The sequence below is a fragment of the Acomys russatus genome, chromosome 19 (genome assembly GCF_903995435.1).
Source record: "Acomys russatus chromosome 19, mAcoRus1.1, whole genome shotgun sequence".
Lineage (NCBI taxonomy): Eukaryota > Metazoa > Chordata > Mammalia > Rodentia > Muridae > Acomys > Acomys russatus.
In genome coordinates this window covers 47,514,720-47,536,595 of record NC_067155.1, presented here as the reverse complement: position 1 = coordinate 47,536,595, position 21,876 = coordinate 47,514,720, and the positions used below count along the sequence as shown (strand labels likewise).

At 50.1% G+C, this 21,876-nt stretch overlaps 1 protein-coding gene across 2 annotated transcripts in view; it reads left to right on the top strand.

Annotated features, from left to right (window-relative positions):
• Adgrd1 (adhesion G protein-coupled receptor D1) overlaps positions 1 to 21,876 on the top strand; it is a 114,155-nt gene that overhangs the window by 77,387 nt on the left and 14,892 nt on the right. For both annotated transcript variants that reach the window (XM_051161408.1, XM_051161407.1), the window contains 5 exons: positions 4,077 to 4,200; positions 11,110 to 11,213; positions 12,274 to 12,385; positions 12,674 to 12,827; positions 21,157 to 21,223. In XM_051161408.1, the coding sequence (XP_051017365.1) occupies positions 4,077 to 4,200; positions 11,110 to 11,213; positions 12,274 to 12,385; positions 12,674 to 12,827; positions 21,157 to 21,223 (561 nt within the window). The remainder of the gene's footprint in view (positions 1 to 4,076; positions 4,201 to 11,109; positions 11,214 to 12,273; positions 12,386 to 12,673; positions 12,828 to 21,156; positions 21,224 to 21,876) is intronic.

Sequence of the window (21,876 nt, the reverse complement as noted above, 5' to 3'; positions counted from 1 at the left end):
CCCTCTCCCTCCCTCCCCCTCTCCCTCTCTCTCTCCCTCCTTCCTTCCCTCCCTCCCTCTCCCCTCCCCTCCCTCCCCCCCTTCTTTCCTGTGTTTCTGTTTCTCATGGTCTTGCTTTCTGACCTTATTTAGATCTTGAAGATCTTTTTTCACTGTTATATCACTTCCACTTCTGACTTTTAATTTGTCTCTTTTAGTGTTGTTTTCTTGGTGTTTTGTTTTGTTTTTTTGTAGTGGTTGCCCTATGCTCACAGCATGTTCAGTTCATCAGTGTCCACCTGCAATGGATATTGGATCTTGTATCACCTTAAAAACATTCTAAGATGTAATTAATACATCCCTAGTTCCTCCTGCCAGTTGCTTGTAAGGTTGTCACTGTCTTCAGTAGATCGCTACAGGTTTTTTGTTTCTGTCCCAGACAATTAGCTATCTTGTGGAGCAGTTACAGACAAGACCAGGACCATGCCACACACACTTACACTTATCTATTTTTATGTCTTTGTGCAGACCCATGTTTCCATCTGGTGTAATGCTCCTTTAACCTTCCTTGTACTGCAAGCCTGCTGGAAGTAAATTCAGTTATTGTTCGTCTGAGAACAAATTCTCTTTCTTCTTTTCTTTTCTCTCTCTCTCTCTCTCTCTCTCTCTCTCTCTCTCTCTCTCTCTCTCTCTCTCTCTCTTTTAAAAAGAGGTTTCTCTGTGTAGCCCTGGCTGTCCTGGAACTCTCTCTGTAGACCAGGCTGGCCTTGAACTCATAGAGATCCTTCTGCCTCTGCCTCTGCCTCTGCCTCTGTCTCTTTCATTTTTGAAAGAGACTTTCCCTAGAGTTATGGTTTGGGGTCACCTGTTTCTAACTTGATTGTTTATTCTTTAAATTTTTGAGAATATTTATCTCTGTGCATGCATGTGGGGTGGGTGTACTTGTGAGTGCTATGGACTTGTGCAGTGCAGTCGGAGGACAGCCCTACAGCTCAGGTCAGCTCTCTCCTTCTGTCCTGTGTTTCCCTGAGATGGATTGAGCTTAGGTTCTCAGGCTTGACAGGAAAGGCCTTTACTAGCTGAACAGCCATCTTTGCCAAGCTACTACACATGTCACTCTTTGGAAAAGATTAATACATTAAGAAATTATACAATTACTCTCTTGATAAATGCTTAATATTTATGTATATGTGTATTTTTTTATTTACTTCTGTGGGACTGAGCACAGGCCCCAGAGTTGCCCATGCTAGGAGCATGCTTTATCACTGAACTATATCCCATTCTACCCCCCCCCCCCCCATATATTCACGTTCCTCTTTTTCATTGTCTGACGGGTCTCACTTTACAGGCTGGCTTCAGATTCACTGTGTAACTCAAGATAACTTTAACTCATAGCAAGCCTCCTGCCTCAGCTTCCCAAGTGTTAAGGTTACAGGCGTGCATGCACTACCACGTCTGAGCTTGAAAATACTATTCTTTTTATTTTTAAAGGCGGAACAGTATTTTAAAAGGCAAATACCTCTTTTGTTTTTTACGTCTTACCCTGAGTTTATGCATGTGTTTTGTAATAATTTATGTGTCATATACACTTACACTCATAGGAAATATAGTTTAATCTGATGGGTTTCTTTCTTTCTTTCTTTTTTCAATCCTTCTACAGCATTTTCTTTTGTGCTCTGCCTCTATTGATATCTGCTTCTTTTTCTGTGTTTATATACATCATGTTGTATTTATGTAGCTGAGGGGCCATATTTCTGCCTCGATGTGGACGTCCCAGGTCACAGGCTGTGCATATTTTTGATGCTATCTGAAACTGCTCAGCTGTCTTCTGTGCAGATTTATTTGTGCACAGCTGGGAAGCTTGCCTTCATGTCCCCACCACCTCCCTTGGGAACAGACTCCCATCCCATACAGAGTGACAGCTTCCTTGGCTGATTAGGCTAGAGTCACACCTTCAGGGTTCTGTTTTGGGACACGGCTCTCACGGTTTGCCCGCACACCCTTCGCTGGAGCCGACTGTGTCCACCCTCGTTAATTCTCAGGGTCACCTCCAACGGAAATGTGGCACCTTGGCATTAGGTAGGCATAGGATGGAGCTGTGTAAGACACAATCACCCGTGTGGTGGTCCCTCCCCAGGGCCTGGGAAAGTTAGAGCCAAATGTGGGGCGGGGGAGGGGCCCACGACTCCTTTGTATTCTGTAGTATTGACGGGGTCTGGCCCCGCTCCACATGATTCCATTGGCCCAGGGTTTTCTGCCTGCGTCTTGGTTACCAGGTGCAGTGCCTACACGGGGGGGGGGGGGGGGGCCTTTCCCACATGCTCGGCAACCCCCCCCTTCTCCACTGCAGAGTGACTATTACAGTAGCTACAGAATATAATACTGCTACAACTGGGTGTCTCTGTCCATGGATATTGTCAGGGTGCACAATGGGGATCTGGGTGACCTCCTTCCAGGCGGCTTCCCCCCCCCCGCCCCACCCTCAGAGTGGACTTAGGAAACACAGCAGAATAGAAACCAGAGACAGCCAGAACCTCGCAGCTCCTTCAGCTCTGTAGCTCTGTGGACTGGGGCGCAGGTTTGTCTTTGCTGACAAAGATACTTTTCTGGTATTTGAAGGGGCAGAGAAGAGGACACAAGAAAACGACAGTGGCCAACACATTCACTGCAAAGATTAACCGGCTGGCGTCAGAGCATATTGGCCCTGGGTGTAGCTGTAAGAAATCATGGCTAGAGCAGCAATTAGAGACGAGAACATTACAGAAAAACAAACATTCCTTTTGACCCCAGCCTCCTCCCTTGACCTCCTCCACTGGATTTTGGACGCCACTGTGAAGGAGTTGTCAGTTTCCTTAGTAATTTGCAGTCATTTATGTGTGCACACATGGGAACCAGGTAGTCATTGCCTCTTGCTGTGTGTGTGTGTTGGGTTTTTGTTTTTATGTGCAGTGATACACATTGGCTGAGGATTATTTTTAAAGTTGAATTGGCGGGGAGAGGCTGGAGAGGTGGCTCAGAGGTAAGGAGCACATACTGATTTGGCAGAGGGCCTGAGTTCAAGTCCTTGTAGACAGCCACCTGTAAATATAACTCCAGGAGATCTGATGCTCTTTTCTGGCCTCTTCAGGCACCTGTATTCACATGCAGACATTCCTACCCCCTCAACACATACACAAAATGATATAAACATTTAAATGACAACAACATGTACATGTGTGTGTGTGTGTGTGTGTGTATATATATATATATATATATATATATATATATATATATAGAGAGAGAGAGAGAGAGAGAGAGAGAGTGCGTGTGTGCATGTGTGTGTGGAGTGGGGTGGAGTGGGGGTGCACATGCCCATGTACATGCCACAGTCAGAAAAGGGCATTGTGTGCACTCTATCCCCTTCTACCTTACTCTTTTTTGAGTCAGGGTCTCTCCTTGAATCTTGAGCTTTTTTGGCTGGACAGCTAGCAATCCCCAGCAATCTCCTTGCCTTCACTTGCCCGCAGCACTGGGGTTACAGGAACACAGAGGACCACACCCAGCTTCTCACATGGGTGCTGGGAATCTATCTAATGCAGATCTTCATAGCTGCACAGCAAGTCACGTTAACCACCGAACCATCTTTCCAGCCCCAAAAGTTTCCTAAAGTGTTAGCAGGAGCTGCAGATTTGTACATAGCACATTATATCATATTTGTATGCGTCACATTTTAGTTATGTTTGTCTTACTTAGTTATACACCTTGTGTTTCACATTAATCTCTCCCCCAGACATGAACTTAAGAACCATAATTCATTTTCTCAGGTCATGCCTGATTCCCCATGTCTCCCAAGCTGGATTCTGGGACACACACATTTTTTTTCCCAGGCTGGGAGGAGTCTAGGTCCTTTCCCAGGGGACCAAGCAAAGCAGTGACCCTGCCTCTCTCTATCCTGGAGGAGATCTTTCTGTGGCCTCACCAGCACCAGCCTTTTCCCAGTTTTAATACCGGAGAACGATTTGAGCTGTGATATCAGGGTTAGCCAGTGAATTGTTCAGCATGTGGAGCTGTGGGATGTCTTTGTTTCCACTGATCCTGCCTGTTCATTGTGTCCTCAGCTCTGGGGAAGGCGTCTGGTCCAGCCAGGGCTGCGCACTCACAGAGGGAAACATCAACTACTCGGTGTGCCACTGCACACATCTCACCAACTTTGCCATCCTCATGCAAGTGGTCCCACTGCAGGTGAGTGCCGCATAGACAGCAGCATGGTCCTCAGGTCACAGCAGCGACCCAGCGCCACCTTTGGAACAGATCTAGACTGTCTACAAAGTTATCTCATATCTGGGAGATGGCTGGATACATTGTTAACATCTTTGAAGGGCAAGCTGGGGAATCCGACTCGAGTTGGTTTGCAAAGAAACCTATGCTGGGAGGGGCCGTGGTGGCGCACGCCTTTAATCCCAGGACTTGCGAGGCAGAGGCAGGTGGATTCCTGTGAGTTCGAGGCCAGCCTACTCTACAATGTGAGTCCAGGACAGCCAAGGCTACACAGAAAAACCCTGTCTCGAAAAACCAAAAACAAACAAACAAGCACAAAAACAAAAAACAAAACAAAAAACAAAAACAAAAACAAAAAAAACCAAACAAAAACCCCCAAAACCAGAAACCTACGCCGGTTAAGGGAACATAAAGGAACATGGGACAAAGACCATAAGTCTAAAGGTGAGATCAGCGGAATGTTGCGAGCTACCTTAGGAAGACTCTCTAGAGCTGCAGGAAATGAACCGATGGCTTCCGACAAGCACACACCAAGAGCTAGTAGGGAAGGTACCTTGGCCAGTGGTGTTGCCATTGAGTGGGTGTTGCCATTGGATGTAACTTCTTAGTGGGCAGTTGAGAGGGTGCTGAATGGGAGCCTGAGTGTCACAAAGACCACTCCGAGGGATGACGTAGGTGCATTCCCAGGCTCATTGTGGGAAATAGGAGTGCTCACACCACTGGCGACATTTCAAATGACACCAGGGTAGAGCATCCTCCTCTGGGTCTCCCACATGCTGGACCACTGAACTGAGGGCTATTCTGTTGTTCCTTTGGTCTACCCTGGAGGGGGCACGTGCTCTCCAGGGAGCGGCCATCATGCCTGGCCCTTGTCCCAAGAGAGGTCCAATCTACAAAGTCAGAAGGGAAAAAAAAAAAAAATAAGAAGGAAATTCAGACTCATTTATATCATGAATCTGTCACCAGTCAGTAGTGGTGACACCAAATTTAGACAGCCTGTGGGTGTCTTTGTGGGAGAAAAATCACATCTATTCATTGCTAGGAAAGGTTGATTTGAAAATGGTTTAAAATTATCCCTGTTTAAAAGGAACAGTCTCATGAACATTAACGAAATTAAGGCAGATCTCACAAGTGAGGCCAAGCCTGGGGCACAAGTAGAGAAATCCTAAGATGGTACGAACCTCCTCGTCTCCTTGACACCAGGCCAGCTTCTTCCTGGGCACCTAAATTTGACCTCATGGTCTTTGGGTTTGTGGTTTAAGTCTGCCTTTGGGCGCTCTTGTTCCATTGGGGTTTCGTCTCTTTTACTCTCTAAGGTCTCTTCTGGCCCTCTCCACTCCTGTTTCTTCCTTGGGGCTTACTTCTGGAGGTTTCTCTCTTCCTGCTTGAGTGAATGGGGCCCTTCTGTGCCATCCCAACAGACAGCGAAGCGCACCTGAGTAGGAACTTAGATGGTGGACCAATGCTAGAGGAATGCTCTATGATAATGCCCCAGGAGACCTCAGGATGATGCTCCAGGGGACCCTAGGATGTGTTCTGAGACTCCCTGGCCACTCAACAGGTCCCATTCCCATCCATGAATTTTAAATTTGAAAGGCTCAGGGATCCCATCAAGGTTTCACGTTCAGACACCTTATCTGCGGGTCTCGATCACTGCTTTCTCAAAGAGGTAAAACAGGGCTAGGGGAGCAGCGTCTGCCTTGCAAGCATGAGGACAAACCCACAGAAATGTTGCTGCGTCGGGTGGTGGCCCACCTGTAATTCCTACCTTGGAGCGTGGATTCCCCAGAGCAAGCTGGCTAGCTAGACTAACCATATGGGAGAACTTTGGGTTTGATTGACAGACCGTGCCTCAACGAATAAGGCATGGGGAGGGGTGGAGGAAGATTTCTGACATTATTCTCATGCCTCCACATGCATGTGTACACGTGTGCAAGAGCATGCATGCACTCAAACGTGTGCACCACATGTATGTTAACACAAACGCACGCATAAAAATTAAATTGTTTAAATTTAATTAAAAAAAAAAAAAAAGCAGAAGGCCCAGACATACTGAGCTAAATTGGACCAGAAAACAATACTGAAGGGAAGGGAGATGACCCAACCCATGCAGGAAGAGGGGTCATGGGTCCAGACCATGCTTGTCTCCATAGCCTTCCTTCTACAAAGCTCAGTAGATGTTCCCCTTCAGTTTGTCATGAAGACAGCAACACTTTTCATTCTTGTTCGTAGAGGAAGGATGCTGGGACCATCCCAAGGGGCTCAGATGAAGGATGTCTTTGGGCAGAGTGGTCCTACATGTTCCTCTGAGTGGGAACCTCAGCTGACCTCCTGCAGTCTCTCCAGGCACTTCAAGGGCATCGAGTTTGTGGTCACTGACTCAGAGGGACCCTGCCCTGAAGCCAGCGCCAGGGTTTTTGTTTTGTTTTGTTTTGTTTTTCTTTTCTATATCTGGCCATGGTGGGAAAGAAAAGGCACAGCCAGGGCACACAGTGCCATTCTGAGGCTGATGTTGAGTATGTTGTGTGGGATGCTGTCACAGCACCCCTTTCAACTCACGGCCATTACACCATCTGTAGCCTGGCTCCAAGATAGTGACAGTCAGATATAGCCCTGAAAGGGGGGGGTGCTGTGTGTAGGTGGGAAAGCCAGGAGCAACGTGGCTGGTGGAAGCGCTGTGTGAGTCGCTCTTGTGGTCCCAGGAGCATAGCGTAGCCAGGGCCACCTGGGTGTGTCCCAGGTTTGGAGGAGCGTATGACCTGTGGGCACAGACTGGCTCCTAGAGGACATTTGGCTTAGGCATGCCAGCCAATCTGCAGTAATTTACTTGTGTCCCTGTCCTAGGCTGTGGGTCTTCAGTGCTCAACCCTCTCCACTCAACTGTGCCAGCTATTGGGACACACAGGCTTCCTTCCCGCTGTATGCTGCGTGGGTCCCCGCTGAGCCTCGGCTCTGCCATCTGCAGCCCAGGTTGGGGCTAGCACCTGGGGACCCATGGCAGACAACAGAAGGGGGGAAGGAGTGGGCACCAGCCAGCCTGAGAACCCAACCACAACACCCTCTACCTTGAGTTTCTAACCCAGAGTGCTCAGCTGAAGGTTCAGCTTCTAAACCCTCCTTCACCCCCTGACCCCACCCCCAAACTCCATGCCTGGCATAGAATGAGCTTTGAACATGAAGATCTTAGGGATGTCCTGGTTGTGAGGGCTCATATCAGATTGGGGTAGAGAGAAGAGGAGGAAGGGCAGGCCTAGGCACATTTAAATGTCGGCATTAGAGGTGGTTCAGCAGATAAAACATTTACCTACCATTCAAGGGGGACCAGAGTTTGGGTCCCTTGCCACCCATAGAAAAACTAAACAGGCATGCAGGACCCCTGGCACAAGCTGGCTAACTCTAACTGAATTGGCTCTGGTTTCAGCAAAAGACCTTGCCTCTGCTGGAGAGATGGCTCAGAGGTTAAAGCCACTGACTGCTCTCCCTGAGGTCCTGAGTTCAATTCCCAGCAACTACATGGTGGCTCACAACCATCTATAATGTGATCTGATGCTCTCTTCTGGCCTGCAGGTATAACGGCAGGCAGAGCACTGTATACATAGCAATTAAAAAAAAAAGACCTTGCCCTCTGTAATAAAGGAGAAGGTGACTGAGGATGACACTGGATGCCATCGTCATCTATGGGAAGGCACAGGTCTCAGAATAGAGTCTCCCTGGAGACTCGTTCCAGGACCCCATCCTGTCTCCCATTGTCTCATCCTCTCCCCACAAGCAGCCTCCCTGTTGATTGCTCCCAGCCAGGCATCTGACCCTTCAGGCTCTGTGGAGGCTCCTGGGTCCCCTCCACCCCACCCCCAACCCCGGCCCGTGGAAGTGAGCCTAGGAGGTAACGCTGGGTTAACTGTGCAAACTTCTCCTAGGAAGGTCAGGAGGAAAGGGGAGAGGAGATGAAAGGGAAGTGCACAAAAGGTTGCCAGGTAACCTCTGGGGAGCCCCACCTTAGTTCCTCAGTCTGGGGTCCACCTTCTGACTCCCTGACATCTGCTCCTCCTTCACAGATAGACCTAGGATGCCACAGTTGGAATAGAGACACTGACGTTTTGCCGATGTTATTCTGGAGTCGGCAAGAATCAGCTGCTCTCAAGCTGTTGGGGGACAGGAGCTCTCTGCGGGGGGGGGGGGGGTGGTGGAGGTATCTGCCTCCTCTGGGATCCTATTTCAGGAGGAGGCCGCCTTCAGAATTGGAGGTCTTGCTCCATGGGGTAGGGGATGTGGGATGGATGAGGCTGAGGGAAGTCTCCATCCTAGAGTGTTCAAAAGGGAAGCAAAGGGCTGAGGATGGTCAGCACGGAGAGCTCTGGCTAGAAGGTTGAGATGTACAGAAGCCTGGGTTCTGGCTTCTTTCCTGGCAGGGAGCCCCACAGGAGTCCAAGGAGCAGATGGAAGAGACGTAAGGAAATCAAGGAATTCTTCATGGATTCTGTTGAGATTATACACACAGGACAGACAGCAAACCAACATTCCCCCCACCCCCATCTCCTGGGTAACCACAGCCCCCCACGTCTCCTGGGTCTCCTCCCACATCTCCTGGGTCCTGCATGCACACAGGCTTTTTCCTTCATCACTGACATGCCTCCTGAGCCTGCAGCAAGCACCTCTTTGTTCTCTGAACAAAGGGCGAAGATTGCTCCCTTCTAACAAATGAATCTGTGTGTCTTGGAGATTGTTCCAACTGGGTGCATAACAGACCAGCCAAGTTCATGTGGTCCACTGCTATGTCACCCCAGGATTCTGACCTCCATGCATGGGGGCATGCTTTGGTGGTAGTTGTCTCTCCAGCCACTTCAGGCAAGGGAGAGATGTCCCCCCCACTACACTTTGAGTTCTGTGGGCTAAGTCCCTTTTGCTGGACCCGAAGCCCAGAAAGTTCAATGTTAAAACCCACCCAACTAGAGCCAGGTGTGGTGGCACATGCCTTTAATCCCTACACTTGGGAGGTAGAGGCAGGTGGATCTTTGTGAGTTCAAGGACAGCCTGGTCTACAGAGTGAGTTTCAGGACAGCCAGGGCTACACAGAGAAACCCTGTCTCAAACAAAAACAAAACAAAACAAAAACAAACAAACAAAAAACACACACACACACACACACAAAAACCCCACCACAACAACAAAAAACCAAAACAAGATAAAAATCCACCCCACTGTTTCAAGCAGCCTGGCCATATCTCTGCAATGAGCTGAGGAACAGGGAGACCTTTACCAGCAGTTACTGTTGCCCTCAGTATTTTGGGGTCAGCACCGGCCAGCTTAGCAAGAGGGTCCTTATCTCCTGGTAGCAGGTGTTCATGAAGGTCTCAGTCCTGAGAACCTACGTCACATGTAGCCCTGGGTCTTTGGTTCTTGGGGGTCCCCACCTCTATCCTTGCCTGGCTGACCTTAGTTCCAGACAGCCGGTGCAGATGAAGAGCAAAGAGCCCAGTAGTTTTTTTTTTCTCTGTGGGCCACAGGTGTCTCTTGGGAGAGTGACTGCTACAGCTGTGCCTTCAGTTCCCACCAGGATGCCAGGTCCTGCCCCATAGGCAGGGAGGTTGCTCCCTCTTGTGACTGACATTCTTAGTCCCTTCATCACCCCGGAGGAGCCTCCTGGCTTTTGATGAAAGCCCTGAATTTTGTTCACAGTCAAGGGCAGGCATGCCTTGTTTTCCTGGTAAGCCAGATGGCTGATGGGAAATAAAGAGACTCGTGGGTCCTGGTGGGAAGTGTCCGAGTCCTGGACGCCTTAGTTGACTCTCTAATGAGGTGACTTGAGCTGAAGAAGGCTTTGTCTCCATGTCTGGTTAACCCCATGTGAGGTAAGGGAATTTCTATCCTGCCACAGCAGCTGGGTAGCTCATGCCCACCTGTATCTGCACTGTGTATCCGTCTCCATGGGAAACAGGATGCTGACAGCCTGGGCTCAGCCCTAGCAAGGCTCTTGCCTGTGGTCACCAAATGCTATAGCTGATTAAGATGAGGGACAGTTGCCAAGCTAGCGCTGCCCAGTGAACCATGGTGTCTCTCAAAGCCTGGCTGCACCTGGACCCTGTCCAGCGCCAGAGAGCTGTATGAAGGAAACTTGGCCTCCATCAGAGCTGGTACACCATCCCTTAGAGGCAAAGATGGGAAGGAAGCAGCCTCAACAGAACGAGGATGGGTACCAGATGCCGGGGCATGGATGGGCCAGTCAAGCACAGGCTGCTGGGCTCCAGTGGGATGCACGTTCTGTTTGCATATGTCTTGTTTTGCCATGAAAGATGGTCGATTGCAACAGATGTCAGTCTAGGTGACCACGTGGGTGTCCACTTATGAGAAGGTCCCGAGGGCTTGCATGTGAAGTCAAGCACATGGGTGACTGTCAATTTAGGGGGCTAGCAATGCTCTTACACTGAAGACCAGAGAGGCCACTGATCTTCTATAGGTCAGTATAGTCTCTCACCCAACATGCTTGTGTGGCCTTTCTAGCTTGAGTCCTTTATGTCTGTGAATCCACTGGACACTCCACCCCCTACCCCCGCCTTGAGCCTTCACTGTTACTTCCTGCATTTCACAGCCAGAAGAGGCACCCATTCAGACCTTGCTGAAGGGACTTAAGCTAGGAGTGTGGTGGTAAAACAGGTCGGTAGCTTAAGCAGGGGGAAACCAGAGAATATGGCATAGCAACCTGGAGCATGAAAAATGCCAACCCTGAAGTCCAGTGTGGTGTAGCCCTCTACCTGTGAGACAGGTCTTGGTGGTCAGCATCACAGTGTCAGCATTGCGGTGCTGTGCATCAGCTGTGCATTCATCCACGGGATGAGGGCGAAGGCCAGCCTCCCACACCTTGTTCTGTTCCTGCAGCTCACACGCGGACACCAGGTGGCGCTGTCGTCCATCAGTTATGTTGGCTGCTCTCTGTCCGTTCTCTGCCTGGCTGCCACGCTGGTCACCTTTGCAGTGCTGTCGTGAGTCACCCACTCCTTGTGTTCCCAGGAGGTCCAGCAATTTACTGGAAATGTCTATGCATCTTGTCACTCTGGCCATACGTCTCTCTGGCTTTGAAGACCCCAGGGGAGCATCTCAGCCCTCCTAGTGGGGGTACAGATGTGACTATATGTCTGTTCTCCAGTGACTTTCCCTTTGGTATCTCAGGTGCAGGGAAGACAGAGAGAAATAGCAGGGCCTTCAGAGTAGGCTCGCCAGGTTTTAGACATACCAGAAAGGTCTGGAAAGTCCCCACCTGGACACTTGAGGAGTTCTGGGGTGATCTGAGCCAGGCAAGAGGAGCTAGCATAGGCATCCTTGACTGTCCCCTCATTAACAAGCTATGGTGCCTGCCTTTGAGGCCAAGTCATGCATAAATGCCTTTGGATGGGGCCCATCAATAACCAAGAAAGCCAAAGACTAAATAAACGCTTTCTTGCGCAGTCTGCCATGCACAAGGAGACAGTGCAGAGGCGAGCATCTTGGGGTGGGAGGCCAGGAAGTTCTCCCTGCTGGTTGGCATCCAGGCCTATAGGCAGAGAGCCCTGCCAAGAATGACTATAAAAGACTGGCAGGTCCTGCAAACAGGTCTTTCTGTACCCAAGAGGCTCCCTCCCTCCCTGCTGCCCTGGATGATGCCCATGATGTCATGGGGTGTGCCTTCTGCAGGTTCTAATTCAGAATTCCAATTGGTATCCTCCATCTGCCCCCACTAACCCCCTGCCCAGGGTGGAGGGTGTGAAACAGAAGAGGGTGCAGGGGAGTTAGAAGAGACACTAGAAAGCCAGGAAAGGCTCAGGCTGTGCAGGGTGGCTGGGGCTATGAAAGGAGCTGGGGTGCCAGCTAAGAGCAATAGGGAGTTGTGGAGGGTCCAAGCAGAGAGTGACAATATGGTGGCAGCGGTGTGTGTGTGTGGGGGGGGGCAGGTAGGATCTATACAGATACCCAGAGTTTCTCAAAGAGAAGTAGGTAAGGGACCAGAGTGGAGATAGAATGTCGAGGCTGAGCTCCAGGACTCACACTTGCCTCTCTTGTCTTCAGTTCTGTCAGCACCATTCGGAACCAGCGTTACCACATCCACGCCAACCTGTCCTTCGCTGTCTTGGTGGCCCAGGTCCTGCTGCTCATCAGCTTTCGTGTGGAGCCTGGCACGGTGAGTAGGTGTCGGTCGTCATCCTGCAGCCGTCCCTCTGCACCCAGGTGTCTCTTCAGGAAAGACAGGAAAGGAGATTTCTTGAGTCGCAGTGGTGGGAGTGGGTATGGATGGGGAGTGGCAGAGTCACAGAAGAACTCTGGACTGAGAAACTGAGCTTTGGATCCCCAGGATGAAAAGGAGGCCATGTGGCTAGAGGTGTCTGGGGAATAAATACGAATAAGCAAAAACTCAGCACGGCTGCTGTGCACCCCATGATCTCAACCTGCATCTTTGCTTGGCTCCCAGGTGCCGTGCCAGGTGCTGGCTGTTCTCCTGCACTATTTCTTTCTGAGTGCCTTTGGCTGGATGCTGGTGGAGGGACTCCATCTCTACAGCATGGTGATAAAAGTCTTCGGGTCAGAGGACAGCAAGCACCTCTACTATTATGGGATAGGCTGGGGTACGTAGTAGGGGTGGGGCAGGTGTGATGGAGGGGGTCTTGGCGGCAATGAGGCAGAATAGGTGAATGTGGGCTGGGAAGGATGAGGTCGGGTCTGGTGGAGATTGAATGGGGTCAGGTGGACGTGGGATGGGTCCAGATGGAGATGGGATGGGTCCAGGTGGGGATGGGATGAGTCCAGATGGAGATAGAATGGGTCAAGATGGAGATGGATAGGTCCAGGTGGAGATGGGATGGATCCAGGTGGGGATGGGATGAGTCCAGATGGAGATAGGATGGGTCCAGATGGGGATGGGATGGGTCCAGGTGGGATGGGACTAGGTGATGATAGGATGGGATTAAGTGATGGTGGGATGGGTCCAGGAGGAGATGGGCTGGGGCGGGGGCGGGGGGAGGGAATCAGGCTATGGAGTAGCATTGGCAGGGGTGGGAATGCTCAGCGTGATTCCAACATATCAAGGTTTGTCTCATGGGGTACTCGTGTTCCATGGTCTTGGGAAGAATGTGTGTTCTACCAGTGTCAGGCTTAGCTAGTTCAAGGTGACACCCAAGTCCTCTGTTTTGGCCTAAATCTTTCTTCTATTTGCTCTGCCCAGTATTTGTAGTGAGGTATTGACGTCACTTGGTCTGTTCCCATTTCTCCCCCTTTGCTTTCTTTCGAATTAAGTGGGTATTTTCCTGTGAAGCACTTTAATTCTCTTAATGAGTTTTCACTGTATTTTCTGGGTTGTTTTCCTAGTGGTTGCCCCCGTGCTTACTGTATGCATTTCAGCATATTAAAATCTATTTTATGTTCTTACTAAATTACAGTGCGACACGGAAGCGTTGCTTTTAAGTGGTTCTATTACTTTATTCCTCTTTCTGCCGTTATTGCTACACATATCACATCTGCCTGGGGGGCCGCGAGTTCTACTATTACTTCATCAACCTCACCTTTCTACAAGAAGCTGAGAAAGGAGAAGGGGTGATGTATATCTGCAGGGTTTGTCCTATTAGCCATCGGACGCACCATGTCTGGTCCTCTGCGTTTGTTCCTGTGAGTCGGAATTGCCATCTGGCCTTGTCACCATGCTCCCACACAGCTTTGTCACTTCTCCTTCCCCGGTGTGCCTCCGAAGCTTATTACATTTCTATTTGTTATGGGCCTAATAATGCAGCTCTATAAATGTCATTTGATATTATTGCTTTTTAACTCAATTGAGGCGGGGAGGGCGAAAGGAGGGTGCTCAACTCTACCATTGCTTATAATTTCATTATTTATTGGTGGTGTGTGTGTAGGTCTGGATTTCTATGTGTGTCTATGCATCTGCGTGTGTATATCAGTATATGTGTGGGGGCGTGTCTCCGCGTGTGACTGTGTTTCTGTATGTGTGCACACATGTCTTTGTGCTTGCACTGATGTATGTGCCTGTCACACCCTTAGCTCTCATCCTGAAGTACTGTCTTCCCTTTCTATGTTTGGCGAAGCAGGCCTTTTTCTAACCACACACCACCCGTTGTTTATCCAGCAACGTCTGTCTCACCTTCATTTACAAGGTGCTGGTGCCGGATTCTGATGCTTTTCATAGGGGCACTCAGTGTCCCCTCGTTGCTTCTGTCTCCGCTGTTGGCCCTGAAGTCTGCTCTTTATCCCGTCAGGTCCTGGACCGGAAGGGCTGCTTTTCTCCCATGTTATTCAACGTTTTCACTTCCTTTCAGCCTTTGCACTCAGTCATGTCCAGGCTGCCTCCCTCCTGTGCCTTCTGGCATTTTCCCTGGTCCTTATCAACTGCTGAAGCAGTCTTCAGACACCTGCTTTGCTCCTTTTTCCTCTCTGACACTCTCTGGTGCCTGCCAGAAGTCTGATGGTGTCTGAGTTTCTCCAGGGACTCTGTTGGCTCCTATTTCCTCTGATCTTCACGGAGCATAGCCTGCATGGTGTTTGAGTCCCATCCCCGCCCCCGCCCCAATTCTTCCTCATGCTGCTTGGCCCCTGCTGGCTCCTCTAGTGAAGTTTTTATTTCAATGATTATAATTTTTCAGTTCCAGAGTGCCCATTTGATCCTCGTTTTCTCCTTTAAAAAATCCCATCTGCAGACTGATACACTCTGCTGGTGGCTTTAGTTAGTTCATTCACTGTCTTCAATGACATTGACCCCTCCCAGGTAGTTTTCTCAGCTACTTTTCTTTTGTGTGAGCCACACATTCTGCCATCTTGTATGACTTAGAAACTTGGCTGAGGATTTTGATGTTTTGGATGACATAGTTCAGAGCTCTGAGCCTCTTCCTCCTGTGGCTACCTGTCCACCCGGCTCACTGTTCTGTCACCTGGACTGCTTGAAGCTGGCCCTGGGATGACATTTCCTATCAGAGAATCAGAGTGCAGGGACAGGGCGAGGACAACACCCACCTGAGGTCCTGCTGCTTGTCTCAGGGTTCTGGGAAGGGACAGTGGCCTCTGATCTGCAAAGTTGTCAGCTGAGGTAGGACCCAGGGGGCTGCCACACCTATATAGATAGACATGCTGAGGGTTGGGATTGAAGGGTAGAAGGCAGCACAGGTGTCAACATCTGATAGAATGGAGCTTTCCACTGCAGAGCTGAGGACTAGGGATTTTGGCTCTGTGACCCCCCAGGAATACTCTTACAGGCATTGGCTGGGGGTATGGGAACGGCTGAGTCAGTAAGCAGGTAAACTATACAAGTGTCCCTGGCCTCCCTACTCTTAGGATGACTTCGTGGATGTTCCTGAATCCATTTATCTCAGTCTGCTGCTCACACTTAGGGAAGTTTACAGGGACTTGGAAAGTTTCAAAAACTGGATCCTTATCACCATCCATAGTCTCACTGGGCCATGATGTCTCGTGCCCATCCTGCCTTTGGCGTGCTGGCTGTTTTGACCCTTGCCCATCCCAAGGAGTCCCAACCAGCACAGCAGATCCGCTTCCTGCAAGTGTCGTGCTGAGGATCAGCACCCACCATTTTCGCAATTGTTGTAAAACATGGGCCAGGCATCAAAAGACCTGCTGCTCACTTCCGCCTTCCTTCAAATAGGTTTAATTTTCTCAGCCCTCATTATGCAAACAGCAGATTAACTGTGTTTACTGGGTGTGCTCTGAGTTGGCAAATGCCATTTATTTGAGGCTGGAGTGGAGGCGGTGACACTTGACACTTTCCTAGGGATTCCCTGGGGAGACTAGAGCTGGGGATGTGGGTAGGCAGCTACCTCCAACTGCTGCAAGCCATGCAGCTGGGACCCACGGTCCCCATGGTTCCTTCTGCCTCACTGCTCAGGCGAGGTGATCACATGGGGGCTTTTGTAAATGTGTGACAGAGCCAAGGCTGGGTCTCTCCACTGCTCGCCAACCCTTCAGTGAGGCTGATTCAGGTGTGACCTGATTGCCCAAGTCGGAGGAGAGATCCTTTCTATGACTTCTGACTTCTGTTAGGAAAGATCTAGAAATTGACACGGGTGGCTATGTGCAGCTTTTACTAGTTTCTTCATGGGATGTAGTCATTTTGCTAGAGAGGAGCAGGTGATCAGGCCTGAGAGAGTGTGGAATGTGACAGGGGTGTGAGTGGGTGTGTGAGTGGACTGTGAGTGAGCGTGTGTGAGTGTGTGATGGGTATGTGGACTGTAAGTGTGTGAGTGTGTGGATGAGTGAGTATTCAATGAGTGTGTGAATGAAGGCATGAGTGCTTGTGTGGTGGGTATGTGATGGGTGTGTGAATGGATTGTGAGTGTGTGATGGCCTTATGTGTGTGTGATGGATGTATAAATGTGTGTGTGTGTGTGTGTGTGAGATAAAGGGTATGTGATGGATATGTGAGTGAGTGTGAGTGGGTGTGAAATGAGTATGTGAATGAGTGTGTGATGGGTGTGGGAGTGAATGTGTGAGTGGGTGTGTGAAGGGTATGTGAGTGGGTGTGTGATGAGTGTATGAGTGGGTGTGTGAGTGTGTGATAATCCACTCTCTCCAACCTTGAGGAATATTTTACTTGATCTGCTAGTATTGAAGAAAAATGAGCTATTTGCCAATATTAAAACGCTGAGGGACATTACCTACAATGGCAAAGTCCCTTTGAAAAAGGAGGAGGTTGGGCATCCTGCTTCCTAGTGTGTCAGGGATCTGCATTTTCTCATGTCCACATGCGTGGTCCTCATAGAACTCAGTCTGCAGCCCCGATAAAAGCTCTCTACAAATAGAACGCCAGGCAGCTCTGACCCCCGCAGCCTCCATCCATCTTCCCATCAGCCTGCCCTTAATTAATTTCGTCAGGAGCCCGTGAACTGTGTCCTTCATCCTGCCAGGGCAGTGTTGGCTTCCGGCTTGAGAATGGTTGGTCTGCAGGCTTTTAACCCCCGAGCCCCTAATGAAGAAGAAGCCAGAGCTGACACAGGAGACCCCACTGCAGGCAGAGACCACAGGAAACACTGCCTTTTCCCCTTGGGTGTCTCCCTGCTAGGGCTTCAGCCTGCATGTAATCATAATGGAAGCTTCTAGAAATCTAATGCTGTTTCGAAGCTGAGGTGGGGAGGAGGCGTGGAGACGGTTACAGGTTTGTTGGCAGCCGTGCCCTGAGCTGGGGACAGGGGTTTGCAGAAGTGAGGGAACCGGTCCCAGCGGAGATGAGGGACTGTGGTGCCTGCAATTTGATGCACCTGACTGGAGTTTGATTACCAGCTCAGTGTGGAGAGATGTAGTGAGGTTTATTGTTTCTATTGAACTTGGGTGTCTTCTGTGAAGTCCCTATCGCCTGGGGGGAGACCCCACTGAAGTCTGTTCCAGGCCCGCCTTTCCTCTTCATTTTTATTTTTGAGGAAGCCAGCTCAGCCTCTGGGTGATGGTGGGGGTTTAGTCAGGGTCGGCTAGGCAGTGCTGCAGTAATAAGGAGCTTCCTACCTTTGGTCGGATTTTGATGCTGTTGTAGTTATGATTACAGTTTCTGTGGATGAAACACCATGACCAAAAAGCAACTTGAAGAGGAAAGTTGTTCTGTTCACACCCCAACCCCCAGTTCCATATAACAGTTCACCATTAAAAGCAGTGAGGGCAGGAACTCAAGCAGGGCAGGAACCCAGAGGCAGGAGCTGATGCAGAGGCCAAGGAGGGGTGCTGCTTATTGGCTTACTCCCCATGGCTTGCTCAGCCTGTTTTCTTATAGAAAGAAGCCAAGACCACCAGCCCAGGGATAGCACCACCCACAATGGGCTGGGCCCTCCCCTGTGTCGATTGCTAATTAGAAAATTCCCCACAGCCAGATCTTATGAAGGCATTTTCTCATCGGAGGCTCCCCTCCTCTCTGATGACTCCAGCTTGTGTCAAGATGGCATAAAACTAGCCAGGACAAATGACAACAAGCAATGATTGCATGTTTGGAAGACCTGTCCACCATGGAACAGTGTCAATGAGAGGTTAAGGGCCCAGAGAGCCCAGAGTGGAGAGGTCACCACCTGGAGCCAGTGCTGGGAATTCAGGTCCAAGCCCATAAGAAGCACACAGCACTCATGCCAGCCACTCAGAACAAAGTCCCAAGAGCCTCCGTGGTTCAGACTGTACACTTGCCACAGGTGGAAGAACAGCAAACATGGGAAGGTGGCCTCAGTGACTTCCAGGAGAGATGCCCAAGCCCTCTGTTGGTTCTGGCCAGCACCCCACAGCAGTAGTTTCCCAAATAAGTCTGCCACCCCCACCAGGATCTTAGGAGGCCAAAGCTGCAGGACAGCAACAGGCTGGGCCCTCTTCAAAAGATCACCATGTCCTTAGGTGGAATGCATCTTGACTCAGAGAGAATATGTGAAAGTTGACAGGGCCAGAAGGACCCCAGATAGCCCACAGGAGAGTGACACAGTTTGCTGGGGTTTGGGAAGACAGTTTCAGGTGAGACATTGGTGGGTATAGGTGGGGAATCTGAGTATACAGGATGCTGGTTCTGGCAGGGCTCAGCATCACCCACTGAGGGCTTTGTGGTCCTTGCAATAGCCCCATGTGAGCACTGTAGCAGTCTCCATTTCATAAACAAGATCATGGAGGCCCAGAGAGGTTCAACCAGCACCCTGAAGCTGCACAGCAGGTTTGATGTGTGAGAGGGGTGGGGGCTTTCCATCTCTCTGCTCCTCACTGTCTTCCAAAAAGTCTCTCCACCCTCTTGCTGTCCTCCCACCTGCTCATCAGTCATTATGCAATGGCATAAAATCACAACCTGGGACCGGCCCTCACTTCCATCATCCAAAGGATTGAAGGCAGTGTTGCCATCTTGGGCCGACTGTGAGAGCTTGACATAAGAGATGTGCCTTCCAGAGCTTGGGGGCTCCGTGTCACCACACGCCTTAGTGTCTTCTTGATGTTGGAACGGAACAGAGGGTCTTTGGTAATATCCCCACCAGTCACCATGAAGAAGCAGCTGTCCTAATCCAGTGGCATTTGCAGGGAGGCTGAGGGTGACCCGGGTCCACGGCAAGGGTTGTTTTCTGTGCTGACCATCTACCTCCGGAGACTCCCTGATGTCCTGTGCACTTAAGGACACGTAGGAAACTTCTTAAAAAGATGACGCTAGACCCCCAAACCACAATCCTGATAAGGGAACTGGGGGCACGAGGCGTCTATAGGGGGCGCTAGAGAGCTGTATGGTGAAACTGGACAGCTCTCTCAGACAGGCCAGTGGAAGCTGAGAAATAATTTCCTCTAGAACAGTGGTCCTCAGCCTCCCTACCGCTGCAACTTTTTGGTCCAGTTCCCCAAGTTGTGGTGACCCCCCCCAACCATAAGATTATTTTGTTGCTACTTTGCAACTGTAATTTTGCTACTGTCACAAATCGTTATGTAAATATCTGACATGCAGGATTGATTATCTGCTGTGGGACCCCTGTAAAAGGGTCAGTTGGCCTCCAAAGGGGTCACAACCCCCAGGTTGAGAACCATGGCTCGCATTCTCCTTGGAGAGCTCTTGTGGGAGAGTATGAAGCCGGTTCTTTTGGCTTCTTTGCCCGCTGCGGAGGAGACAAAGGGTGCCAGATCCCATGCAAGATTTCAAGTGGCCGGAAGCATTTGCAGAATTTGAGAGGGCTCAGAAGTGTTGTGGGGTGGGGGGAAGCACAGCCGTGCTTCCAGAGTAAAACCCCCATGCCACAGCTGAGGTAGGGAATGCCGAGCAGCTTCCTCCTTGTGGAGACTCACATCTGAATATATATATATATATACATTCTCTGAACTTTTAAAGTGCAGGGAGCGGTCAGTTCGCTCTGGGCTGCTTGGCTCTCAGAGCAGTTTGACCCCGAGTTCTTTCTTGGCAGGGAGATGGAATGCTATGGGAATTGCTGGTCTAATGTTTTTCTAGTTTGTTCTTAGACCTCTCTCCCACTACTTCTCCAGAAATCTGACTTGTAAAACAAATCCAGCTTAGGCACAAAGGGAACTTAGTGGCCCGTATAGCCAAAAAGGTTCGTGGTGGTGGAATTCGGGTCTTGATCCGTGGGCTTCCACAACACAATTTTTTCTTTTTTCTTTTTTGATGTCCTCACTGGCAATGCCCTGAGCTTTCCTTAACTCCTCATGGTGCCAAAGTGGCTGCACAAGCCCCACCTCTCCCTCCAACATCCCTACCCTCTAGGCAACCCTGTGGGGAGAGAGCTATTTTTTTCCTCCAGCAGGGTAAGTCCCTGCTGGGGTCTTATTGGTTCATCCAGGTCACATGTCTCTCCTTGAATCAATTGCTGTGGCTAAGGGGGATTGATGGTCCACTGAACCAGTCATGGGTCATATGCCAAGAAGGAGCCAGCCTCCGGGCCCAGAGACGTGGAACAGAGTGGCTGGCTGGAGAGTTGTGGGCTCAAACACTTGTTGGCATGGGAATTGCACATTTGATTGTCTAGTGGACCTGGCCCTAGACCGTCGCCTTCTCCTGGGGCTGCAGATTGACTGACCCTCTTAGGGAGCCAACCTGTGTAGAGTGGGGTGTTCATCAGAGGTCTGGGTCTCCACCTACTGAATGTCCAGGACACACATCTCTGTTAACACACACACACAAAATGTCCTCGACTGCTCACACACGCTTCTTGTGAGTTAGCTTGACCTAGCTAGGAACCATGGCCTAAGCAAGACAGCGAACTTCCCCTTTGGTCACCTTGGGCCAGCCTGCCCTAAGCCCTGGGCTATGGCTGACCCTTAGGCTCCTATGTAGAACTAAAAGGTGTTGTGTGAGTGTGAGCATTGTGTGAGGTCCTTGTGCCTAACAATATGCTGTGCCTGGTGCTCAGCCATAGTCCCCAGTGCATACACCAGCCACGAGCCTGGCACACCCATTTGTGGACAGAAGGGAATGAGAGCACATCATGTGACATTTCTCCCCAGGGTGCCCTCTCCTCATCTGCATCATCTCCGTGTCCTCCTCGATGGACAGCTATGGGACAAGTGACAGGTAAGTGACCCTGCTTCCCCTGAGTATGCCTTGTGATTGGCAGGCCTCCTGTGGGGAAAGGCACTGGAAGGTGTCCCACAGTGTTGATCTAAGATGCTCACATTTACCTGGGTTGCAGAGTGGGCACCAGCTGGCTCCCTCAGGCCTGGGCAGCGGGAGCTAGAACAGTCCCATTATGCTCTTAAAACCAGCAATGCAAACTGGGTGGTGGTAGCGGCACACGTGGGAGGCAGAGGCAGGCAGATCTTTAAGTTTGAGGCCAGCTTGGTCAGGATAATGAGTTCCAGGACAGCCAGGGCTACATAGAGAAACCCTGTCTGGAAAACAAAACAAAACTAAACAAACAAACAAACAACAACAACAAAAAACAAATGAACAAAAAAAGGAACCCTAATGTGGGTATTATAATATTCCATTGTTTTTTCTTTTTTACCTCTATTTATTCAGTGTGTGTGTGTGTGTGTGTGCACATGTGCTTGTGTGTACATGTGTATGCACATGTGCACACATACCATGGCACCCATGTGGAGGTCAGAAGACATTTCTCTCCTTCTACCTCAGGTCCTGGGGCTCTAACTCAGGCCATTAGGAGGCCTGGCAGTGAGGGATTTTTACCCACAGATCCTTCTGATGGGAATTTTTAAATCCATGTG